At 28.4% G+C, this 24535-nt stretch overlaps 1 protein-coding gene across 1 annotated transcript in view; it reads left to right on the plus strand.

Moving 5' to 3' along the window:
• LOC129965988 (uncharacterized) overlaps positions 1–24535 on the plus strand; it is a 112543-nt gene that overhangs the window by 17431 nt on the left and 70577 nt on the right. The window contains exon 2 of the mRNA XM_056080312.1: positions 19724–22064. Within this exon, the coding sequence (XP_055936287.1) occupies positions 19739–22064 (2326 nt within the window). The 5' untranslated portion in view covers positions 19724–19738. The remainder of the gene's footprint in view (positions 1–19723; positions 22065–24535) is intronic.

Consider the following 24535-nt stretch of genomic DNA (forward strand, 5'->3'; position numbering starts at 1 on the left):
ACTGTACCGAATTCTTCTGAATGTGGATAAAAAATTTTAAGAAAATTTACTATAAACTTGATCAGATTTAAATTGGTTAGTCTCTTTTCTTCTTTTTCATTTTCATTTTTAAAATCATTATAATTTTGTAAATACCGTACGACTTTCTACATTACTAATTATCTGTAATGTTTACATCTCATAAAATCGCGAGTCTTCATTGTTAATTGTAAACATCTCCTCCTTTCATCTTTCCTCTCATCCCTATTTTGTCAAATTAAACCCATCCATCCTAACGTATGCTCGAAAGCGCAGAGGATTTTACAATCCGTTGTCAAATAACATTTTATAAATTTTCTTGATTGTACGATGCAACTTTGTATTCATAATCTAATTGATTTCGCCCGTTCTGAAGAAATAAAAACAAAAAATTATGCTATTTTGCTATGTTGGCGATCCTTGAACATATAGTGGAGACAATTTAAAAAATTGCTAGTAAATACCGAAAAACCGGTATTTAAACTTGTGAATACCGGTATTACAAAATTGTACAAATGGCTCTAAATACCGGTACTCGGTATCCCGGTATACCGGTATTGCAATCCCTACTCTAGATCTATCTTTTCATATTCATCAGGTTCATACAGATTGATTTACATGTGAAAATCAGTTGCTCCTACTTCTTTACAGTGCAAGAGAACTTGATTGTAACCCATAGTTACCAGTTCATCAATTATTTTGGTGAAATATTTTTGTTTTTGGTGGTTTCTTTTCAGTATTATTCAATTTGATCAAATTTTTACAGTATGATTTATATCTAATATCTTTCATTAAATATCTTGAAATAATACTCGTAATTTCTAAATCTTCGGATAATTCCTGTACAGTGTTGTAAGACCTATTTTTGAATGCCAATGTAATAAATAATGTAATAACGCCAAATCTTTATCTCTCAGTTAATAATGAAAAGATTTAAAAATTGTATTAAATAATAACACTCATATAATTAAACAATAAATGCAAATCTCTAGAACTGAATTACATATCTTTATTGTTACTTGCCTCTTTTCAGTATTTGTAAAGAATTTTAAGAATGAAATCTTAAATATAACCTTTAGTGTCAAAAGCAGAATTAATGCACTCACAATGTTTAACAAATGATAAGGCATTATACCAGATTACTTAGACTTTACCATAAATAAATATTTGATTCACAGTAAGATGCCTGCAATTGTGTTTCATAGATAACTTCAAATTAATATATTTTTACCGTGCAGTTTTTCTTAGATAGTTAAGTGTAAATATCTTATTATGACATGCAGATAAATGAAACAAAATATTATCCAATGTAGATAAATTCAAGGGTTATACATACTTTAAAGAATCAATAATTTACAGTTCTAGTGGAATGTTATCATTAAATGAAAGGCACAACTGTTGACAAATAAGCAGAGAGTGTCTATGTTACGATTGCAAATCGTAGCCTCTTATTCGTTTATTATTAAATATCATTAATAAATTATCAGTTGAAGTTACTATTGATCAATCTATTTATATCTCCGAATATGAGAAAAAGAGACAATTGGTTAGCTGCTATTGGGCTGAAATAGACACATTTTTGAAAGAAGAGTAGAAAACTTTTTTCAGGTACGATTTAAGGTTTAAAAAGAACTATTCAAAAGTATTTGTCATTTTTTATAAAATATTTTTAAATTTTCCTTAGAGGTTTTTTGTTGTTGTTGTTGTTGAATTACAGTTGGATAAATCAAATAAAAAAATTAGGGAAAAGGCTTTTAAAAATTAATTCGCAATGTTTTGAGATGCAGTAACCGAAATGATTGCCTTACCAAAGATAAATGGGGAGCAAAATTTTTAGGATAATTTATTCAGAAAATAAGGTTCGAGATAAAGTTTTATCAAGGAATGTGTCTTTGGAGTAAAATGAGGAAATTCTTATCAGTTTCGGCCATATTTCAACACGTGATTATTATGTCAGTAGTTCCGATGTGTTTTAAAAACATAATAGGATGATTTTTTTTTATTTTTTTTGCAATCTATTCATTACATATTCAGAAACAATTCGATGATCTTCTTGATAAAAATACTTTAACCTGAAAAGATAAGATTGATAAATTTGAAAAATAAATCAGTTTAGAAGAACGATGAAGGTAAACTTTCAAAAACGAAAGAAATAACATAAATTGTTGCCAGATCTTATGCTGACTGCAATTACGGTTTAGAAAAAGAACTTTTCTGTAGCAGACGAAATATTTTTGTAAAATTTGAATTATTGTGGGGTTAGATGAAGATGTTTGCAATTTTAATTAAGAGTTCAAGCTATAATCTTCATAAAGACGAGTTATGTATAGCGATCGGAATTCAAAATTTAATTTAAAAAGTTAAATTTAAATTTGTAATTTAAAAAGTTACACAAAACATAGAAGTTGATGTTTTAAAATGAAATTCAAACTGTGCTTAGATTAACCAACGATTTCGAACTGCAATAATTTTAAAATTGTTGCACATTATGTTGCATTTTTAAAAAATTCAAACGAACGTTGAAAAAGGAATTTAGTGAATGATGTTTTCAGAGTGAGAGTTTTATTAATTTCTACTTTTAGAAATTAATAACCATTTATTAATATTGATAATTATTATTAATTTATATTTTTATGTTCCTAAAAGGAATCATTAGATTGTTTTTAATATTAACGTGGTATTTTTTTCTTTTAAGGCAAATTTTTCTTATAGCTTCAAAGTAGAAATCGAATGGTTTGATAACCATTAAAACATCCTCCTTTAAAAATGAATTTAATGGATAAGGTTTTCAGAGTGAGGATTTTATTAATTTCTATTTTTAGAAATTAAAAACTATAATTATTTTATATTTTTATGTTTCTAAAATGAATCAGTGAGAGTATTTTGGACCTTAATGAGGTTTTTCTACTTAATCTTGTAAGATAAATTTTTCATATAGCTGCCTAGATAAAAAAAAAAAAAAAAAAAAAAAAAAAAAAAAAAAAAATCGAATGGTTTGATATCTGGTGAATGATAAGACCAATGCAATGCATCGCAATAACGATTTGGCCATTGATTAAGTCAATACATCAAACTCTCAGTTAATAACTTATGTCTGTTTTTGAACATCAAAAAACCTTGTTGTGGATAGAGTGTTGAATTTTTAGAACTTAAATATGATTTTCTATTTTCTATCAAGTTGAAAGGCATTTTGATAAAGTGCAATCAGCAATAAACATTTTCTTTTTATGTCCTCGTTCATTGCACGCAATCATAGCGACATCTGTTGAGATTCTAAGAAAGGATTGATTTCATTGAAATTGGTTAATTCAATTCACTTTAATTAATTATTAAACTAGCGGATGCGTGTGTGTATGTTTAATTCAGCCATTCAGAATCAGTAAATTTTAGTCTCTAAGATATTTTTTCTCTAGAATATTATTAAATAATAAATAATAAAGAGAAGAGCAGAAAAATTGTAATAAAAATGTAATAATTTAATTAAAAAATTATTCAATTCAAATTTAAAGAATTCATTTAGGGCCAGTACTTACTTCATGAGCATAGAGCGAAACTGAATTTAAAATAAATTATATTGATTCAGATTAGGAGAGAGATTTGTAAATCGAAAGTTAAGAATAAAATACGACACCCCGATCAGTATTTATTACATTTTAGTGCACGACTTCCGGGAGCTTGCATAGCAGTAAGAATCGATGAAATAGTATTTATTTAACTTAACTTAATCCTACTTTTCTTTATTAATTCTTTTTTACAAACGATACCAATGATATCTTTTTGTCAATATAGGCATGCATAATATTTTATGCTAAAACATTTGTTCGATATATAGAAATTTCATTCAATATGCAGAAACAGTTTTTTTTTATTGAAAATCAAGATGCTTGAAATAGTTCTATGTATTGAAATGTTCGATATATAACATTCTACTGTACTTAATTTGAATATGCAAACATTTCTAAAATAAATTATCTCTTTTTAGTAAGACTCTCAAATTTATGGAATGCAATAAACAATTTTAAAAAGGCGAAGACATGATATTTTTTCTCTTATACTGTAATGTTCAATATAATCAATCAAGTCGGCTGAGAAAGATTTTGATATTTGTCCTCTTATTTGTTATTTTTTTTTTGAAAAAAGTTATGAATTTGAAGGAATTTGTCACACTAATAAATATGTTTGAAAATTATCAAATTTTTAATTTCTTCAAGTGAAAGTTCATAAACAGATACATTTAAAGAAAAAGAAGAATCGAGAATTTTTTTTGCTAGTTCAGGACATCATTTTCTTTAAATACAATTTTGATTACCATGTTTAATACAACATAGTTTAAATTTTTAGAAAAATGTAATTTATTATTCGTTTTAAAACATATTTAAAATATTATCTTTTGTTGTCACTAGATGGCGCTAAAAGCTTTCTCGTTCATTTCAAAAGCTGTCGGAAAATTTTTAAAGCATTTTTATTCTATTAAGAATATGATTAATAAATACCGGTTAATGTATGGAATTTTTAACTTTTGAAATGTATTAAAGTTGTATGGGTATAAATTGTGCTTAGAATCACAATTAAGAAAAATGATTTTTGAAATTTAAAATAAAAGATGTCGGTTCAATATAAATAAAATATGATGAAAGAAACTTTCAAAATATTTATTTTCAGCGTTATCTAATAGAATTTTTCATGTTATTAATTCTGAAATTCAAAAAAAAAAAAAATTTAAAAGATTTTTTTTTAAACCAATTTTTATTTTATTTTAAAATTTGGTCTTCATTCTTCAGCAGCGGTAATGTATATTCAATAAATATGTATTTAATATCGTCATAATTCGCGTGAATATACATCCAGTAATAAAGTTAATGAAAAGTATTGTTTTAAAATCTACTAAAATATTGTAAAAACTAGAGGACAAATAGTATGGAAAATTAAATTGTACCATTTTAAAAATTATTTAATATTACAGTAGTGCAAAAAAAAAAAATTTTTTTTTTCAATAATATGTTCAGAAATTATTGAGGGAAAAGGGTATATGATAATTTTTAAAGAATTTTTTTTTTTTTTTTTTTTTTTGACTTAAGCCCCAACTACTTAAGAAATAAATTAGCTCTACTCCTAGAAGTTGTCTACAGCATGTTTTTTTATCAAGCATATATCTTCGCTAATTTTACTGGTAGAATGTCAATTTACAAAAATTATCATTTAAATATTTCTAAAAAATCTTTTAAAATTTTTAAATAAAACTTTGCATGATAATTGATGTAAATTTCATTGTTTTCTCTTTTCAAAAAAAAAAAAAAAAAAAAAAAAAAAGAACTAAACAAACCGCGAACTTTAATTAAAATATAAATTTATTTTCATTTTCATCTCTCTATCCCTCCCCTTTATTACCATCCGCAAGGGTAAAACTTTTCAAACTCTTCAAACTTTAAAATACAGAAATGTTATAAATATTTTCTTATAATAAAGAAATATGTGTGAGTTTGGCCGTCTGATCTAGAATAAAAAATTTGGTCCAAATGTGCTTTCGAGGGTGGGTAAGCGCAGCTCAGAGAGGTTTTTTGAAGAGATTTTGATTTAATTAGAACAATCTATTCGATATTAAGCTAAATTTTGATATATTTTTATCGTGGTAGTGTTCTAAACTATATTAAAACAAAATTGATTTTCGCACCATTTTGAAGTCCAAAAAATTATCTTTTCAATGGTGCCATATAAAATTCTCTCATCAAGATTTAATTACCTTTTAAACATATTTTTAAGTATATTTAACAGCAATATTTTCATTGTTGTGGATGAAACCGAAATCATTTTCATTGTTTCATCAAATATTTGATTGTGTGATTTTCTTTCATTATTGAAAGCAAAAGAAAGATTGCGTTTTATAACTGTTTAGTTCACGGCACGAATAAAAAAGTGAAGCTACTAAGTTGCTCAATTCAGAGCATAAATGAACTGGGCATAATAGCCTTATGATGTCATGGAACTGGTCACTATTAGGAAAGTTCATATACAAAATGGACAAGGCAAATATTAGACTATAAAATTAACATGGCTTTAATGTCTGACAAGTTGAGAGAATCGTGGACATGAAATTTTATCTTAATAATTTGACTGAAATAATATATTTTCGGCTGACCAGATGGATTCCAAAGATGATTAGTAAAATTAAACAGATAGGTCGATATCCAGAGAAGTGAGGGAGTATTTGCATTTGAACGGTCTTCACTTCTGAATATTATTATTGATAGTAATAAGTGACATTGTAAATCCTATTACTTAAAACTTTGGAACTATTAGAAATAACAATATAAATTTAAATTATAAATAATTAAAGCATTCGAAAAAAATTGATGGTACAGGGAAATGAAAAAAAAATAATTAAAAAAAATAAAAGCATGTGGATTTTCTTTTCTTATTGCGTTAATGTATCAATTTCACTCAGAAGTCATGATCGTGTGGTGGGATATCAAGTCATGGAAAAATTAGTCATTGATCATTATTTTCGATCTTACCATGTTCTTCCGTCATAGGCAATGTATTCTTCATTGCCATTTTTATCCAATTTTCGAAAAGATTTTTTTGGAAAGATTATTATGAAAATTATTGACTATTATGAGTTGAAAATCTTACTGCATATCGTAAGACAGAGAAATTTAATCTTATTAATTTAACAACTTCTATTATTAGATGAAGTTAATTTTGTATTAATTGGCATGCTCTTATTGTGTTTCATATCATATAGCTACTGAATCAAAATGTATGCTACTACAAAAATATACTACTTTCCCCCCTAAATGTAAATTTTATTTAAATATAAATATTTTTTATTAAGAATATTTTTAAAATGTAACTTGATTAACAGAGATTTTAAATTCTAATATTCAGTATGACAATTCATTTACTCCATTATTTTCAAAGTAGGTAAATTTAATTATATTTTAGAAATCGTTAAAATTTTATTAGAATATTTTCTTATTACCTCTACTTTCCGCCTTCCAATGATTAAAGTAAGGTTCAAAGAAAAAGCCAAATTCCTTTGAATGCTTTCTTGCTTCCCTTCAAATTTACAATGTGGGATAAATATCCTCACGCTGGTGAGGCTTGAAAGATGAAAAAATAAAGTGCCACCTCAATCATCGCTCTTGTTATTTGAACAAAGATTGAAGTTTTTAAATTATTACTTAGAATGTCTTCATATTAAATTTTTTGTTGTTGCCATCGATTGACATGTTGCAATTCAATTTGCCATCTATTTGCAGTCGTCACCATTTGCGCCTGCAGTCTCATATTGTTCTGAAAAAATAACTCACGTATGTCTAATTTACTATTAACGTTTGATGTCAGATTTTAAAAAGATCTTGTATGACCCAATAATATCATAGTCAGCTCTATAGATTGGAATAATAGAAATGAGATCTCTATATGTGCAACAAGGGGTATTCAAATGAAAAGGTACGAAACGACATTGTGGGTGTAAATGACGACTTTATTCAAAGTATACACCACAGGCCTGAGCAAAACGATCCCATTGATTAACGAATCGAAGAACTCCTTGTTCCCAGAATTCCTGTGACCGTGACGAGACCCAGTCCTTCACAGCGTCCATGCATTCACCGTCCGAGTTGAAGCATTTCCCTTTCAGATGTTTCTTCAGGGGACCAAACGCATGAAAATCGCAGGGTGACATGTCCGGGCTGTAGGGTGGATGGTCGGGCTCCTCCCACTTGATCTTGGCCAGTTCCGCGTGTATGACCCTGAAGACGTATGGACGCGCGTTATCATAGAGCAGAGCCACACCCTCCGGGACTAGTCCCAGTCTTTTGTTCTTGGTGGATGCGTAGTCTTCGTAGTCTCACATTACATATCGGAGTTAATAATTCTTCTGTGCTTGACGAATTCAACGTTATTAGTCAATTGGACGGCGCTTTTTATAAGAGCCTCTGCTCCCTTCTGCGCATGCGGGCTCATGCGCATGCTCCGATCTACGCCGCAGACGCTCGCCTAGATGTCTCGCTACGTTCTGCTAAAGCGGCATAGGCAAATGTATTAATGGTTACGTTGTTACAATGTTTCGTACCTTTTCATTTGAACACCCCTTTTTAATTCAAAGGAAAATTTAAACTTTAAGATATAACGGAGCATGGAACGCTTAAAATAAATTTCATTATAATTTAAGAGCTTAAAATATGTACCAGTAATCAATAAATCATTTTCTACTCGAATGTCAATGAACGTTGATTATTTACCATATGCAAAATCATAATTGTCATCATTAACAATAGTACAGCAACTAATAAAGCAACTTTCAAAGCATAAAAAAGTCATTCTAAACTAATGTAAATAAAATCAATTTATCCCAGTTATTAAATTATTAATTGTTTTATCACATCAAATTTTAATAATTATGTTTCCTTATAGATTATTTAATTTCACACAAAAAAAATGTAAATGATGTTATTTTCTAAGATTTTATTTGGAAATATTTTAGGTTATTATATTGTTATTAAATATGAATAATAATAAGTTAACTAATAAATTTCTGAGCTTTTAATAATTAATTCATTGCAGAAAAAAATATTTAAAAATTAAAGGAGATTCAAACGTCTAGTCCGAAACATTTAAGGATGATAATGTTTTTTAAGTTAGATTCAACTATCGTCATATTTTTTCTAACAACCTATTCTTAATTATAGGAACGAGTTACACACAGAAAAATTCTTGTATTGCTCAAGGCAAAATTATATTGTATATATAACACAAAATATTAAAAAGTATAAGTGCAAAATAGGCTTAAAAATATTTTGAAATTCTAATTAAAATTAGAAAATAAAATGTTCAGAAATAACATTAATATCACTGGAAAATTCTAATCTTTTAAAAAAATTTTAAGTGATATGAAAGTAATGTTTTGCATGCAATATATATTTCAAAGTTATAAAGAGAAAAAAACTGCAAAACTTTCAATAGTTTTAATTAAAATTCAAATCAAAATTTTGTAAATACTTTTCTGATTGCGTGCTTGCTACTCAAAAGTAATTATTTATTAAATTTGGATATGCACATTAATCATTTGTTTTTCAGATAGCAACTTAATAGAAGAAAAGATGTAATTAATATTGCATTGTAAAGTTTATATTGAAATATATTTATGTAATCACAAGAATACGAAATCATAGGGAAATAAATGTATTTCAAAACTTGGATAAATACATGCCTAAAATAAATTTTTAATAATTAGTTTCTAAAAATACACTTTCAACTACTTATTAAAGTGTTTTTTAAAAACTATATTTAAAACTAAACTATTTTTTAATTTTTTTATATTTAACTAAACTATTTTTTTAAAAACTACATTCTACTTTTCAGTCTATAATGTATAATTGATTGCAATCCATTTTTAGATTCGTGAAAGCAATTTCTTCACAATCTCACCAGCAGATGGCGCTCTTGACTCTGGAAGAACTATAATTAAATTAGCCGATTAATCTGCTAATTAAGTTCTTAAATTAATGAAACTGTATATTGTTATTGTGTAACATTTTAATTTATCAGGAAATTGGAGGAAATAGATTACATTAAATCATCTTTACAAGCATAAAACAAATCATACTAAAAAAATATTGCAAAAGTTTCAAAATTAAAAAGAAAGGAAGCAACGGGTGATAACTATCTAGTTACTGTCTTTGATATATAACTCTGTCTAGTTACTGTCTTTGACATATAACTATCTGACTATCTAATTACCATTTTTGACAAATGAGTTCAGACTATCAAATCGGTTATCTTTTTTATATAAAGGATTTTATCTTGCAGTCATCGTATGTACATTAATTATATAATCCTTTGAGAAATGAGGGCAATTACTATTATTTGTAGCAATCTTATTTAAATACTTCATTAACATGCATCCTGTATAATATTAGCAACATCCTGAATATGATTATTATAAAACGACAGCTGAAATATGTTTTTGTTGCAAAATTGTATTTTAAAATGATGAATCCTTTGTGCAGTTACAGATTTGCAGATTAATTAAGTGTGCGCACTTACTAAAGAAAATTGTTCAATTTCTAATGCCACTCAGTAAATATGTTGATTATGCAGATATTAATACTTAAGTGAAAGCAAAATCTTTGCAGAAACAACAGTAATGTTTTTTAACTCTTAAATCGATTCTCAGAGATTTAATTTAGTAATACTAGATTCTACCAATCGAAAAAATATCCAATAATTTTATTTCATATTTTTATTAATAATTTTGTATAATATTCACAAATTTGTGGTAAAAAAATTAAATTATAAAATTTATTTATTAATTAATTTCTCACGAACACAAATTGGAAGTAAAAAAAAATACTTTGGCTTATAACAATAATAATAAGATTGAAACTTATAATTATAATAATTATATGTTTCAAACAGACGTCTTGCAAAGGGGTAGCGCGTCTTCCCCGTGATCTGGGCATCCGGTTCGGGCATGGTTGTTCCTCATCTGTTCTATCTGTGAGGTGTGTGAATGTGCTCCTTGTAAAAAGGGTCTGTGCAAGCGAATGTGATGCGTGAGACGCACTCTTGGTCCAAGATGGCGCTATTAAAACAAGAGACGCTCTAATGGCTTAAAATTGCTGACTTCGTCAGTGGGCTTGTGTATGACAAGTGTCATTAGGAACGACATCAACAATATGTTTCAATCTTATATCGTTCAATCTTCATATGCATAATATCATACATTAATATTTAAAAATCGAAAATAATAATAACATTTTTCGATTTTCAAATATTAAGTAAGCATTAGAATCAATTTTGCACTTTAACGATTAGGAATGCCTTCAAGCTCACATTATCTAGGTAAAGTACTGAAATCGCTTATTTTGTAGATGATTTCACGTTTTCAAGGTACAGTCTTATATAATCTGAAAATCTACTTGGAAAGGTATTCATTAACCTTTCGAGTCTTAATAATAAGATTTACCTGATACGCCTTCACCTTATCGTTCATTTTCAGAGCTTTTTCGCATCATTTATTTTTCCTTGCATCCTACTGACATATACTTATGATCGCATTATAATTATTATATCGCATTATAATTCTGATTATAATCTTAATACAGTATTATGATTACTTGCGATTATAAGTATTATGATCGCAAGATTTTTTCCCTCTCTGCATACTAAAGATACTTTATAGATAATCATCTGTCATTATTTCTTTCGGTTACAATTAAAGCTAAAAGGATTTAAAGAAAATCCAGCATTAATATTGATATAAATCATTTTATAGTAAAATGTTTCTTGCTGGAAAAGTTAAAATCTTAAATGCATCTCTGCCAACGTATGTTTAAAAATTTAAATTAGAGTTCATGTAAATGTTGAATACTGGCAAATGGAACACTTCAGTGATTGTATTGGTATTGAAAACCATTCTTATTGTTATCTAATGAATTATTTTAATTTCATAATGTGCACTCTTGTTATGCATATCTGTAAATGTTAATTTTAAAACAATATCTCCCCCCCCCTTTATTATTTTCGATACAGCACTCAATAAAATGATGACAGATCTATCACTGATATATTTCATAGACAAACAACTGGACACAATAATTCTTTTTGGAATAATTTCTTCAAAAAAGTAATTATAATAATACAAAAATGGACAATATTTCTCTCTGGATTAGTTTCTTCAAAAAAAAAATTATTTTGATAATAAAAAAAAATTGAAAGAAAAATTTGAAACAAATTTTCTGAAATTAGAATCAGTTATCCATCTATTCAGTGATAATGAAATTGATATAGGAATTTAGTTCAAGTCATTAGCTAACAATAAAGTTAGCTGAGTGACAAAAGTGATAAATCTTTATAAAAAGTTTTTTCTTGCCTATCAGACGGCGACTAAATTCTTGCTTATAGATAAACTCTATCAAAAGATCTATAAAACACTCTTCAACCCTGTACAGGTAATCAGGTAATAATTCCCCTGTACAGGTAATAATTCAAGTTTGACAATGAATGTAAAAATTGATATTTTTACAAGATGTTATTTATTTTTACAAGCCCATTGCTTCGATGTCACTAATGATTTATTGACTTCTACAGTAATTCATTCACCTTAATAAATAGGCTAAACGTGTTTTAAATTGATCAATGAATAAGTTTTTTTTTTATGGCATGGAAAAAGGAGAACGATGTTACATGTCCTTCGTTGTCTAGTTACTGCTTATAAACACAGTGAATCCCATTCTGGTACACGATGACATGATTTCAAAGTATGACATTCCTCTTACACGTCTAACCACCAAATCGGGCATTCAACCATATAAAGTTTAAAAATATGAAGTGAAATTTACCATACTTGATTTGTTAAATTAACGCCCCTTTTTGAAAGCCAGATTTCCTGAGCAGAACTCCATTTGCCAAACTTATATGCCATGCCAAAGAGGTATTTAATTCTTAACTATAGAAGACCTACCAACGAATCTTTTATGGAATCCGGTTTCGATCCTCCAAACTGATTCTTTGCTCTATGTAACAGCAATCCAGATCATAACTGAGAAAAGTTTTAAAAAAAATGGATTCATTAATTTCCCTGCTTAATGTCGTGTATCATACAGAGCTTTCAAAAAATGTATATTTGTTGATCTTCATTTTGTTTAAATTAATTTGAAAAAATCCTTGTTTGACAATTCATTCCTATGAAAAGTTTATTTTATCCGTAACTATTATTCAATGATCTCAATACTTTTATTACAGTGGACGATTGTTTGTATGCAAACATAAAAGACTTGAAAACTCAGCTGCAAATATTTTAGGTTTTAATCGATAAGACTGTGCGGAGAAGCTTCGAACTAGCCTAATTGTTCATACAATGTAGCAAACACAACTATTTTGCTTTTGCGCAGTTGGGGAGAATCTATCGAATATTATCATTCCAAACTCACCCTCCAAAGATAACTCAAATGGCTCTAAGTGTGGAAGACATTTTAGCTGAAGTTTTGTGTGCTAGACTAGCTGCCTTTGGAGAATAACTTACTCGCCCGGAATATTGGCTTTCTTGCCTGTAGAACTATTATACTGGAATGCTTTGTTAAAGATTTCACTTGTTATTCTTTGACTGAAAAGTATACATTTAATGGAATCAATTTATCACAAATTCTTGTAATAAAGTAAAAGTGCATATATATTAGGGAAATACATATACCACGAAATAAAACCGGAATGGATAATCCTGAGCTAAGTTTCTATTTTTAAATCTTAATTTTGAGGTTGGGGTATTTGAATGGTTTGATAAAACACCGAAATTACTTTCAATTTCACCAGATCAATAAAAGTATTGTTACAAATTTATGCTTTAAATATTTTTTTTATTTATTTTTTTTTAGAATTAGAGGGGGGGGGGGAACTACACGAAATAAAACTGATGTTATGAAAAAGGTGATTTTTCCCATTTTTAAGACGGAGTAAGATGAATTTTTGTGAGATGACACAGTTTTCGGAGCATTATAAACTAAAGAATATCATAAATTTGCTTAATTTTTTATTAACTTAGATCTTAGATCTTTTATATATATATATACTTATAATAAAGCTCAATGTGTATGTGTGTGTGTGTTGGCGCTCTACAGGCCAGACCGTTTGACCTACAGCTACCAAATTTGATACATGTATACCTTGGAGGTCGGGAATGTGCACCTGGGGTTCCTTTTTTCTAATTTTTAATTAGAATTTTAATTATTAATTAAAAACAAACTTTCCCGCCAAAAAAATCTTCCATTTTCCCCACCGCCAACTTTTCCGCCAAAAAAATCTTGCACTTTCTCCACCGCCAAATGAGTAAGGCTTCAGTTTTTTTTTTTTCTCCCAACAGTAATGAGGCTAGGGTTAATATTTTTCGGCGGATTATTTTAAACAATTCTGTTTATTTTCTTAATGTTTGATGCATTTAAAATTAAACATTGTTAATTAATCCATGTTTCAGATTCATTCTGAAGTACTTTTGAATTAAAATAACACAGAATAAAGGAAAATAAAAATGTATAATCTGCATAGCGTTACCCCAACTGGCGTAGAAAAATTCACGCATTTGCGTTAACGTAACTGGCGAAGAAAATTCACGCATGCGCACTGTGTTCTGATTGTTGCCATGACAACCGTTATCAACGGATGATTTAAATTATTTTTAGGTTAGTTGCATGCTTTTGTAAGTAAATTGTATTCAAGTTAGTTATATATTTTTTGTATATGCTTATAGTTTTAAGTACATCTTTTTTTAAGTAGTTTTTTTTAACCTGTTTTCAATGATTTAAATTATTTTTAGGTTAGTTGCATGCTTTTTTAATTAAATTGTATTTATGTTAGTTATATATTTTTTTGTATATGCTTATAGTTCGTACATCGTTTTTTAAGTAGTTTTTTTAAACCTGTTTTCGGCCGATTATTTTAAACGATTCATTTTATTTTCTTAAAGTTTGATGCATTTAAAATGAAACATTGTTAATGAATCGATCTGTCCATGTTGAATCTAAGAAAATTTTGTAGACAAATTCTTGAGGTATTACATAACTTAAGAAAGATATTCTTTAGTGCCCATAAAGTTTAAACGCTCATTGACTATTATCAGTAATCATATTATTAAAAAAAATGCTTTGTTTCAGTAAAAAATATTATTATATTAATTGCAGTTTAGTCATTTCCATTTTAATTTTAAGCATAAATTCTACCGAAACTAACAGAAAATTAGAGAGATACATATTATGTTATGGCTGAAGGACTTTATATTATTTAGAGTGAATTACATGACTATCAAAATTTGAAGCTTTAAAATATTTGATGAAGAAGATATTAAACTAGGAATTACATAAAATATTTAATTATTAAAATTTTAACGAGCATTAAGATTGGCGAACCGGCTGGTCGCCAAAGGTGGCTAGTATATATATATATATATATATATATATAGAGAGAGAGAGAGAGAGATGTAACAAATGGGCTAAGAATAAAAATAGAAAATAATATAACAAAACATGACAATCTGTATTTTGCTTTTAGCAGTTTCGCTTTAAAAAAAAATCATTTTAGCCTTTAAAAAATAATTTATTTCTTTTAAACGCTATTTCACAGAGTTTTAAGTCGGAAGATTGACTATGTGTATAGCCAAATGGATATTTCATTAAATTTTCTGGTTTAAAATAAAAGCTTCAGAAATATATGTTTATCTTAAAAATAACCAGAATATTTCCAAAACACTAATTAAAATCTCTCGCTTATCATTCAAAAATTCATTACGAAAAATGAAAAACTTATCGTCTGCTGCAAAAGCGATTAAATAAAAAATCTCGAGTAAAATTTTATAATCTAGTAGAAAATAAATTATTTAATTTTTACTTTTGAAGTTAAACACATCAAGATGAAAAAATAATTATTTAATAAGTTTGTTTTGCTAATAAAGAAAAAGCTTAAAATCAAAAAGGATATCACAAAATTTTTTTTAAAGTAAACAACATTTTTTAAAAATAAACGAATTCGTTGTTAAGTGAAGAAAAGGGCTTTTAATACCAAACGATCGTAAGAATTAAAGTATCAAAATGAGATTTATTTCCAAACATTATGTAAAAGAAGATTTTTTTATTTTTTGCAACTTTTATGCTAAATTAAATCCAATTTTATTTGCATATACTTAACAGTATTACACATGCGAATGTTGTTGCACACAGACAAACGATCTCTTCATACATTCGATAAAATAAGATTATTCCCTACCAATGAATTATTATGAAAATGAAGAATTAAAAAAGGGAACTATCAAGTTTAAAATTATCAGACATGAATATATGACTAACGGCGTTTAATTGGAGAAAAAAATTGATTTTTTTCACTTACGAAGCCAATTACCTAAATTCTGTATTTATTTATTATTCTTAGAATTGGTTAAAACAAGTTATACAATTTTTTTATTGAATAATTGATTTTAAGAGACCAAATTTGCTCACAAAAATCAGATATTCTCCTGTATGAATATATGTATTGCATCGTTATAATAGAAATATTCATATATAAAAGCTCTATAGAAAAAATTTTTTTAAGGAGAACCAGTCTTTAACATCTCGGCATGATAATCTTTTACCCTAGATTCCTTTTTACTTCCATTTTATTATTAAAATTTAGTCTCTGCTATATAGCAGCTATAACATTCATGCAAAAAAATAAAAATGTATTTAATAGCACGTGCGTGAGAATGAATCCAGTAAGTAAAACAATAAAAAATATCTCGTAATATGTGCTTAAAAATAATTTTAAAAATGTATTAAAATGGGTGAAAAGATTATACTCAATAAAACAGATATCACTGAAAAGTTTTGAATTTTAAAATCATGTAAAATAAAAGTTTTTTTTTTTTTTTTTTTTTTTTTTTTTGCGGGCGGGGGTGGGGGCACAAGAATGTATTTTATTTTTAGACGTTTTCAGACTTTTTTTTATCGTAATGTAATTTGTGGATAATAGACTATGGTCATCATCGTGTTAAAATAAATTTCTGGTTGTAAGAGAAAAGTCACATCTTAATGGTATGCGCTTTAAAAAGGAATGACACAAATTAAAGAAAAAAAAAAACGATATAAAGAAAAAAATCTAAAATTAACAATAGCTAGCAGACATTTAAAATGTAATTCAATTACTGCTATATAAGAATTCAATAATATTCGTAATAAAACTACAAACTCTAAATGGCATAAACGTACAATGAATTAAAAAGGCATAATAAATATCAAAAGAATGAACGATTTGCTTAATCGTATAAAATAAGTTAAAGATATCCTGTATTTTTCAATGCATTTTTCACATGTTTCCTCATTAATCGGCCATTTAGTAAAGAAAATAGAATATGCATAGGGAGACTGACTTCTTTCCATTGTATAATTTTGGATAGAATTACAACTTTTATTAAACATTCACATATTAAAATTCAGGCTTCCTTTTGTATTTTTAAGTTACCGCGTTCCTAAGAACAAATAGACCAACAGACAATCGACTAGACGATGAATTTAGTCCAAACATTTGACACTTATTTGTAATTCTGATTTTTTTAAAGTTATTTTTAATTTCTTACTGTAGTCCATTGTGCTTTTGAATGGCCACATTTATATACACCATGGATGAATATAAAGATCCCTTTGGCTAAATCACCCAAAATTTAGCAGAAATGTGCATTTATGGTATAAAAAAATTGTGTACAAAGCTTTATTCTTGTAACTTAGTGATTTTCTAATATATCATATTCACTGATATATAAAAGGAAAAAGAAATGTAATTTTCAAAATGTCATTTATTTATTTATTTTGATTTGAAAAAACCTAAAGTAAAGAGTCTATCAAAATCTTTAGGTCGACTTTTTTTTTCGGGAAAAAAAAAAAAAAACGGTTATTGCATTTTTTATATTTCGAAATATACCCTACTAAACTTTAGCATTCTTTTGAAATTTGTTTTTCTTTTTTCCTCCAGTAGTTTGAAATATGTAATTATAAGCAGGATGGTTCAGTTCTTTCTCTCAAATTGGGGCTTGTAAACAGTGACTTATTTTGAATAATTTTATCTTGGTCGACAAAAAACTGAGCTTCAATAATCTTATCGGACTTTAGAATTGGAATTTAGAATCTTTAGAACTTTGAGCAATCAAATTTTACTTCAAAACAATAATATCGTGAGTTTTTGAAAAGGTAAACAAAATGTAGTGGCAAAACTTTTTGACAACAATATTCAAAGTGTTTTTTTCGTTTCCAACATTTTCTAATTCAAATTGTGAATTCTGATTTCAGTTTAATTTAACAAATTTTCCTACATATCTAGGATAAGAGTAAAATTCATTTGCTATTTTAAAATCTCATTAATGTAACATAAAAAATCGCGCATATCAATAATCATGTAGCATAAGTTATATATTGATGATGCATAGATATATGAGATTTTCCTTGCTTCAGAAATGACCTTTAAAAATAAAACCAAAGTCCATTTTTTTTGTACTTGGTTTCTTTTTAGAAGTATACCTATCATATTTGAAAATGAGGGGTGGAGTCTAGTTTTAATTGCAACGTAATGTCTTATCTAGTTCTAGTTTTAAGAAAAATAACACTGAAAAACACTTTAATAAATTTTAAAGCAAATTCTAAAGTTAATAATTAAATTATATAAATCAAAATTCCTTTTTCTTTTTTTTCTAAAAATAAGTTTTTATATGCTAAATTGACTTTCTTTTTTATTTCTAAAGCTACTAAAATAATAATAATAATAAATAAATAAATATTGTTTTAACTCGTTTTTTAAATTCAAAACTAACCAGTTTTTTTATTTAAAATTTTTAAGAATTTTTTTAAACATAGAATTTAAAGCAATTTTAATCTTAAGAAGAATTTGGCCTTGTCTAGAATTTCTAAAGAAGGTACCAATTTCTCTTTAAAACCTTACTGATTCCCTGGCAAAACACATTGCCTTGAATAAAATTGCATTAATAACAGTGAATAGGCTTTTAATTATTTCTTTTTCAATAAAAATAGTTTTTTTAATCCATTAGCTCATTTAAAAAAATTCAGTAAGTTTTTTTTCACTTTACTTAATTTCTTATTAAAAGTTTATGGATTAATCAAATTTAAATGTCTGTTTATTGTCTCGTGCTTTTTAATGAATACAATCAGAAGCAAATTTAGTTATATAGTTACTTTTATGTATTTTTTTTCTTTAAAGTTTGGTATTTTAAAATGTACATCATAGTTTATGACAGAAAAAGTAATATAAAATACAGTAGATTAAAAAAATCACATTCTATAGAATAGGCAATATTCGTAAATTTTCATTTACTGCTACGCATAATAACATCCTAATAATATAGGGCACATTTATCTGTAAAAGAAACATTCCTTTAAAAGAAAATGAAAACTTTTTATTAGATACAATGATTTACTATCTTACTGTAGTTATTCAAAAAATATTATTTATATTAATTTTTTTACAATAAATGGATATTTATTGTTAGAATATTAAATTATTACTAAAAAATAAAAATAGAAATGCATTGTTTTCTAATTCATTGTCATTTGCACTAATTTATTTCCTTTACGAATACCAGTTGGAAAATTCATTTATGATTTTCCAACTGGTATTGGTAAATTCAATGGGTTTTTTTTCTTGTACATATTTTAGTATCGAAAACAAAACATTTAGTAAATTTGTAATTTTTAGAAGTAAATTTTAGAGAAATAAATCAAAAATACATTGCCTTTTATGGTTAATACTATATTTTTAATCATATTTTTCTTTGTTTGTGCTGATTAAACTATTAATGATAATAGAGGAAGTCTAGGACGGCAAGACTTACAAAATTGATACATGGTCTTTAAGTGCCTAAATGTTATAATTACATAAGCATATAGATATTGCAAACAAGTGATTCACTGAATTATCTTATTCAGTAATTTAGTGAATTATCTCTTCACTCTTTCTTTAAAATCAAATAATCGCGGTATCACTGTGAAATGATCAAATACTTCTATTATTAGTGATAATATTGAATATAATTTTCTAAGGTCTCCACCATAGACTTTTGAAGGGGACCCATTGCTGTCTAGTTAAACTACTGATTTCTTCTGTATTTTAGCTAGAATATTTGTGATAATATCATTTTTTAAAATTATTACATTGCGTTTTTTTATGCTTGTTTTAGATCAGGAAAGTGAATATGACTTCCATGCGGGAGACATCAAAGCAAGGCATATATTCACAAGCCGAAGAGAGTGAAGCTTCCAAGAACTATAATAGCATACTTAGGGAAATAGCTGAATCCCAAGCTAATGCAATTCCAGTAGGTTCAAACAATCCAATTACTCATTTTGTTTCGAATGCTGAATTTTCAGACTATTTTCCCCAGAACTGTTATGAAAACTTTGACAAAAATACATCCACGTCTCAGTCAGACACTCTGATAGTGAATAACATAGTCGCCCATCAGCATTTACCAATTGAAACAGACTTTTCCATAAAACCTGCACATTCAAGCTCCTTGAGGAAAAGTTCTAATATTAAAACTGCAAATTGCGAAGGAGCAGTGCCTCTGATCTTCAAGTCAGACCACGACAATGACCGAGACCAGCATGGAAATTCGAAGCCAAATTTGAAGAATATGATGTTAGATTTAAGAGAAGATAAATCCTACTTGGGCAGTGAGGCAACTGAAGGTGAAGGCAGTGCAGTTGATATCGAAACTGTTTCACCAAGTGATCATTCGGACGTTTTCCAAGAAAAACCAATCAACGAATCATGGTCACTTAATTTAAATTCTTCTACAGTGGAAGGCTCCCAAAACCATATTATAGATTATCAAGTGGATCCTACGACGATGAGGTTAATTGGGGAGTTCATTGAAAATGGCTATAATAATAAAACCCATCAAGGGGATGGATCATCGGTGTCCAAAAATGATAGGCAACAATTATTTCTACACAATCCTCAAATTTTGGCGCTACTTAATCATAATCCTAAAACAACAGAAGCAACTTGTGGTAACCAATGGGAAGAGTATGGGAATGATAAAAGAGTCCATAAACAAGAAAAGGGTCAAGAATCTTCAAAAGCAGAAACCCATTCTCATTCAGTACCTGATATTTCTTCTGTGGAATCTTGGTGTTCTAATCACCATCCCCTTCTCCAATCAAATGTCGAATCTTGGTTGAATCAGCAGAATGTGCGAGATGATCAGGCGCATCATTTTAATCTGCATTCCTATAACAAGTATTATTCAAACTACGCCGATTCACACAGTACAAAATCAGAAATGTGGGAGAAGAAGCCAGAAAAAGGGATCCTGGATGCTCAAATGACTAATGAAAAAGATAGTCAAGCGGTCAGAAGGGCTTCTTGGATGGACAGTATATCCATTTCAAGAGCTGATTCGAACACGAATGCGAAACATGAAAACGCTCTGCAGTGCCCAACAAACTTGAACATGTTCACCCATTCGGTGATTCAAGATTCAAAGCTAGAAGAATCTGGAGAAAATTCAACTTACACCTCAGATAATGGAACTGCATCTTCGAGAAAAACCATTCGAAAATCGGCACATACCAAAACTCATAGTCAACAACAACCACCGAAAACTTGGAACGACAACAAAAACAAATCCCCGGATACCACCCCAGCATGGGCTGTAGAGGATACCACCCCCCAATCTCCAGACAGAGCCACCGGCGACGCTTGGAACTACCAGACGATGTCATCCATCATGGAAAACGGCCACTATCATCCAATCAAGCATTCCAGCGAAGACGATGAGATCCACCCAACATTGGAGTCGTACAACCACTCTGAATCATCGACTCCGCCCACAAAGCAGGGTGAGGGGCGGGAGACGAGATGTAGGACAGCCTCCGTAGTCGCTCAGCCAGATCATCCCCTACATCCCACGGCGCCATCTGACGGAGAAAAGGACCGGGAAGTCGCTCCCGGCGTGAGCTCTGCCAGTGATACAGTCATGGTCAGTACGTTTAGCAGCATGGCTCCTTATAGCATGGCCGGTAATTACTCCTCTCCACCGTCGTATTCAGGCAGAGATCTTTACCCGGGTAAACCGTCTTCAGGCTACTCAGTGGATGCTTCCTCCCCCTCATCAACCGCCCTGTATGCCTCCTCAACTGGAAGCCTAGCTATGCTTCCATATGTAGCGGCCGGTCAGAGCATGGCTAGCCACCAGTCTATGGTGTCTCAGAGTGGACACCACTGGTCAGGATCTCAACCGCCCAGTGTCCACGATCAGAGTCCAGGTTACGGTATATCAGCCCTAACTTCGGGATTGAATCTGGCCGCCCAGAACTCTTTAATGTCAGCCACTTCGCAGGCTAGCGGGTGCGACCAGAATGAATTGAACCGTGCAGCCGGATTTTCCACCTTTGCGTCATCTGGACACGGTTATCTGAGGCCTGATATGCCACCCCACTGGGGTCTGATCGACCCCATATCAGGACTGAATCATCCCTACTGTCCGGAGGGAATGGCTCATCATCTCAATCAAGGTAGGGATGTTTTTGTTTTGTTTGATAGAAATTTAATTTTACTATTAAATTGCACCTACTTTTTTCTATTATTTTTATTGATGTCTCAATTAGGATTTAATTTCTTTTTCTTATACAAACACAACATGTTTACAGTTGGACTGCTGCAACAGCGTTATATGGTAGTCATAATTTTAAATCTGAAATGCTTATATAACTTAAAATCACGAAAAAATAATATTTTCGCCAATAAACATTACTTAGAAAGTGAAGTAAAACGCCGCTTTTAATATAGAAGCTTTCTGGTTCATTTTTTTATCAAAAGCATTTTACTCTGTTTTGAAATCCTTACATTTATTTTAATTTTAGCTATCGTCTGCTTTCTCACAGAAATAAACATTTTTCAAAATTTGTTTACTTTTCTAAGTCTTTATTATTATTGTTATTATTATTACAGATAGTGTAGCTGTATTATGTATGAGAAAATTTAAAAAATACTCGGAATTAAAAACAAAAACATTTTATGAGTTGATATTTTGAAATTTACTATGTTATTTAGAAAATCAATGATATAATATTTTTTAAACTATTACAAACAATTGACAGTTCAGCGGGTGGAGGATGTGTGCATTACGATATTTTTACAGGAACCAGTAAGTCTTTCAAAATTTGAAATAACATTTCAACAAAAAACAAGAAAGAGAAGAAAAAAACAACATATATGTAGTTACATAACATTTATTCAATTAGGAACAAAAATAAAATCACATCAGCAAATTTTTATTTGCAATTTTAAATTGATTTTTAAAAAATCAGAATTCATTACTGCCCTTAAAAAAATTAAACTAGAAAAAATATTCTGTTTATAACTAATATTCAAATGAATTATTTTATAATCGTTTTTGATATCACAGATTACTTAAAATATTTGCTTTTAACTATATTCAAAATATGGATATAAAATGATAATAAGAATTGGTTGAATCTATTAATTGTTACGTATTCTTAAAATTATCTTTGAAACTAGGCTAGAATATCAAAATATGTTTCTTGCTTTGAATTTAAAAATGCAATTAGAGATGTGTTATTAGCATAATTTTTGTGAACATATTGGAATCAAGTCATTGTCATATGTTCAATCCTTCCATGAATTACAACTTTTTAAAATTTATCTAATTTTGAATTATTTATTAAGATGCTTATGAGATTGAATCTTATATATAATATTTAGTATCATAGATAATTTTTGGTTTTTTTTATGAGTTGTTAAATGAAATATTAAAAGGAATCAATAATTGTTAAATAAAAAATATCACTTTTGTATCAGTAAATCAGTTTCCTGGTATTTACAAAGTTAATCAAATGGTACTAAAAAGAGAAAATCGACCATTTGCAAGTTCGTTATCACATTAAACTACCATTTAGATAAGAATGACATCTATTGAAAAAAAATACATTAATATTATTTAAATATTAAAACAATAAAAGCTCATAAATCAATTCACCCTTTTTACTATTCAAAGATGAAAGCCAATATTATTATTAGTACTCTGATAATATTTGCAGCGAGTTATTGTTGAAATGCTGGACCACTGAACTCCGATGCCGGTATCTTGCAACAAAAGAGGCCTTCATTCGAAATAGATTGTTCGTTGAAGGAGGAGGAAATAATACCGGTTTCAATGTGTCATCAACGTCGTTTTTGCTCTGATAGATTTACGATGGCGGGTACTGAATTGCATTTGAACAAACTGCAAAATTCTTGTGGGTGAAATTCTAAAAAGCCGCAAGAATTTTTAGGTTATCTTATTTTTCAAAGCGAAGAAACGATATTATTATTTTATATCAAGGTAGATAATCTACATCAAAGAGGACTGAATAATTTTTATCATATAAGCTAATATTAGATAGTTTTATTAGTGTATTTTGAAGCGTTATTTTGTTTTTATAATTCCAAATAGAATTATTATTTATATTATAAGTATATAAAGATTGCTGAGATGTTATTTAGAATTAGCTGGTTTATAACTATCAAATTTTTTAAAAATCTGTAATGGCTCAATGGTAGACTTGCGGCTGATATTCTAAAACCATCAAGAATTTTTTAGATTTGTGATATTTTTGAAAAGAAAAAGGAAGAATGTTCTACAGCAATATTTTTAATATACGATAATCAACTTTTTAAATGATTTTCATAAGTTTTACCGTTTACACAAGAAATTTTCTGATCGATAGATTTATTTATTTAATTTTAATCCCTGATATTTTATGACTTAAAGATAAGATTTCTTAGTAATAGCTTCGCATTCTTTCACTTAAAAAAATTACATTGTTTCAGCATTATTGATCTTATAAAGAATTTGCAAATTGTTATTCTTTAGGTTGAAATTCTATGAAGGCACAAGAATTTTTCAGGTTATTTGACAATTACAAATAATGTAATAAGTTACAGATCTTTCTTAGTATCGTTAAATAATATTGTTCTGCGTAAT

This window comes from Argiope bruennichi, chromosome 4, assembly GCF_947563725.1.
Source record: "Argiope bruennichi chromosome 4, qqArgBrue1.1, whole genome shotgun sequence".
Taxonomy (NCBI): Eukaryota; Metazoa; Arthropoda; class Arachnida; order Araneae; family Araneidae; genus Argiope; species Argiope bruennichi.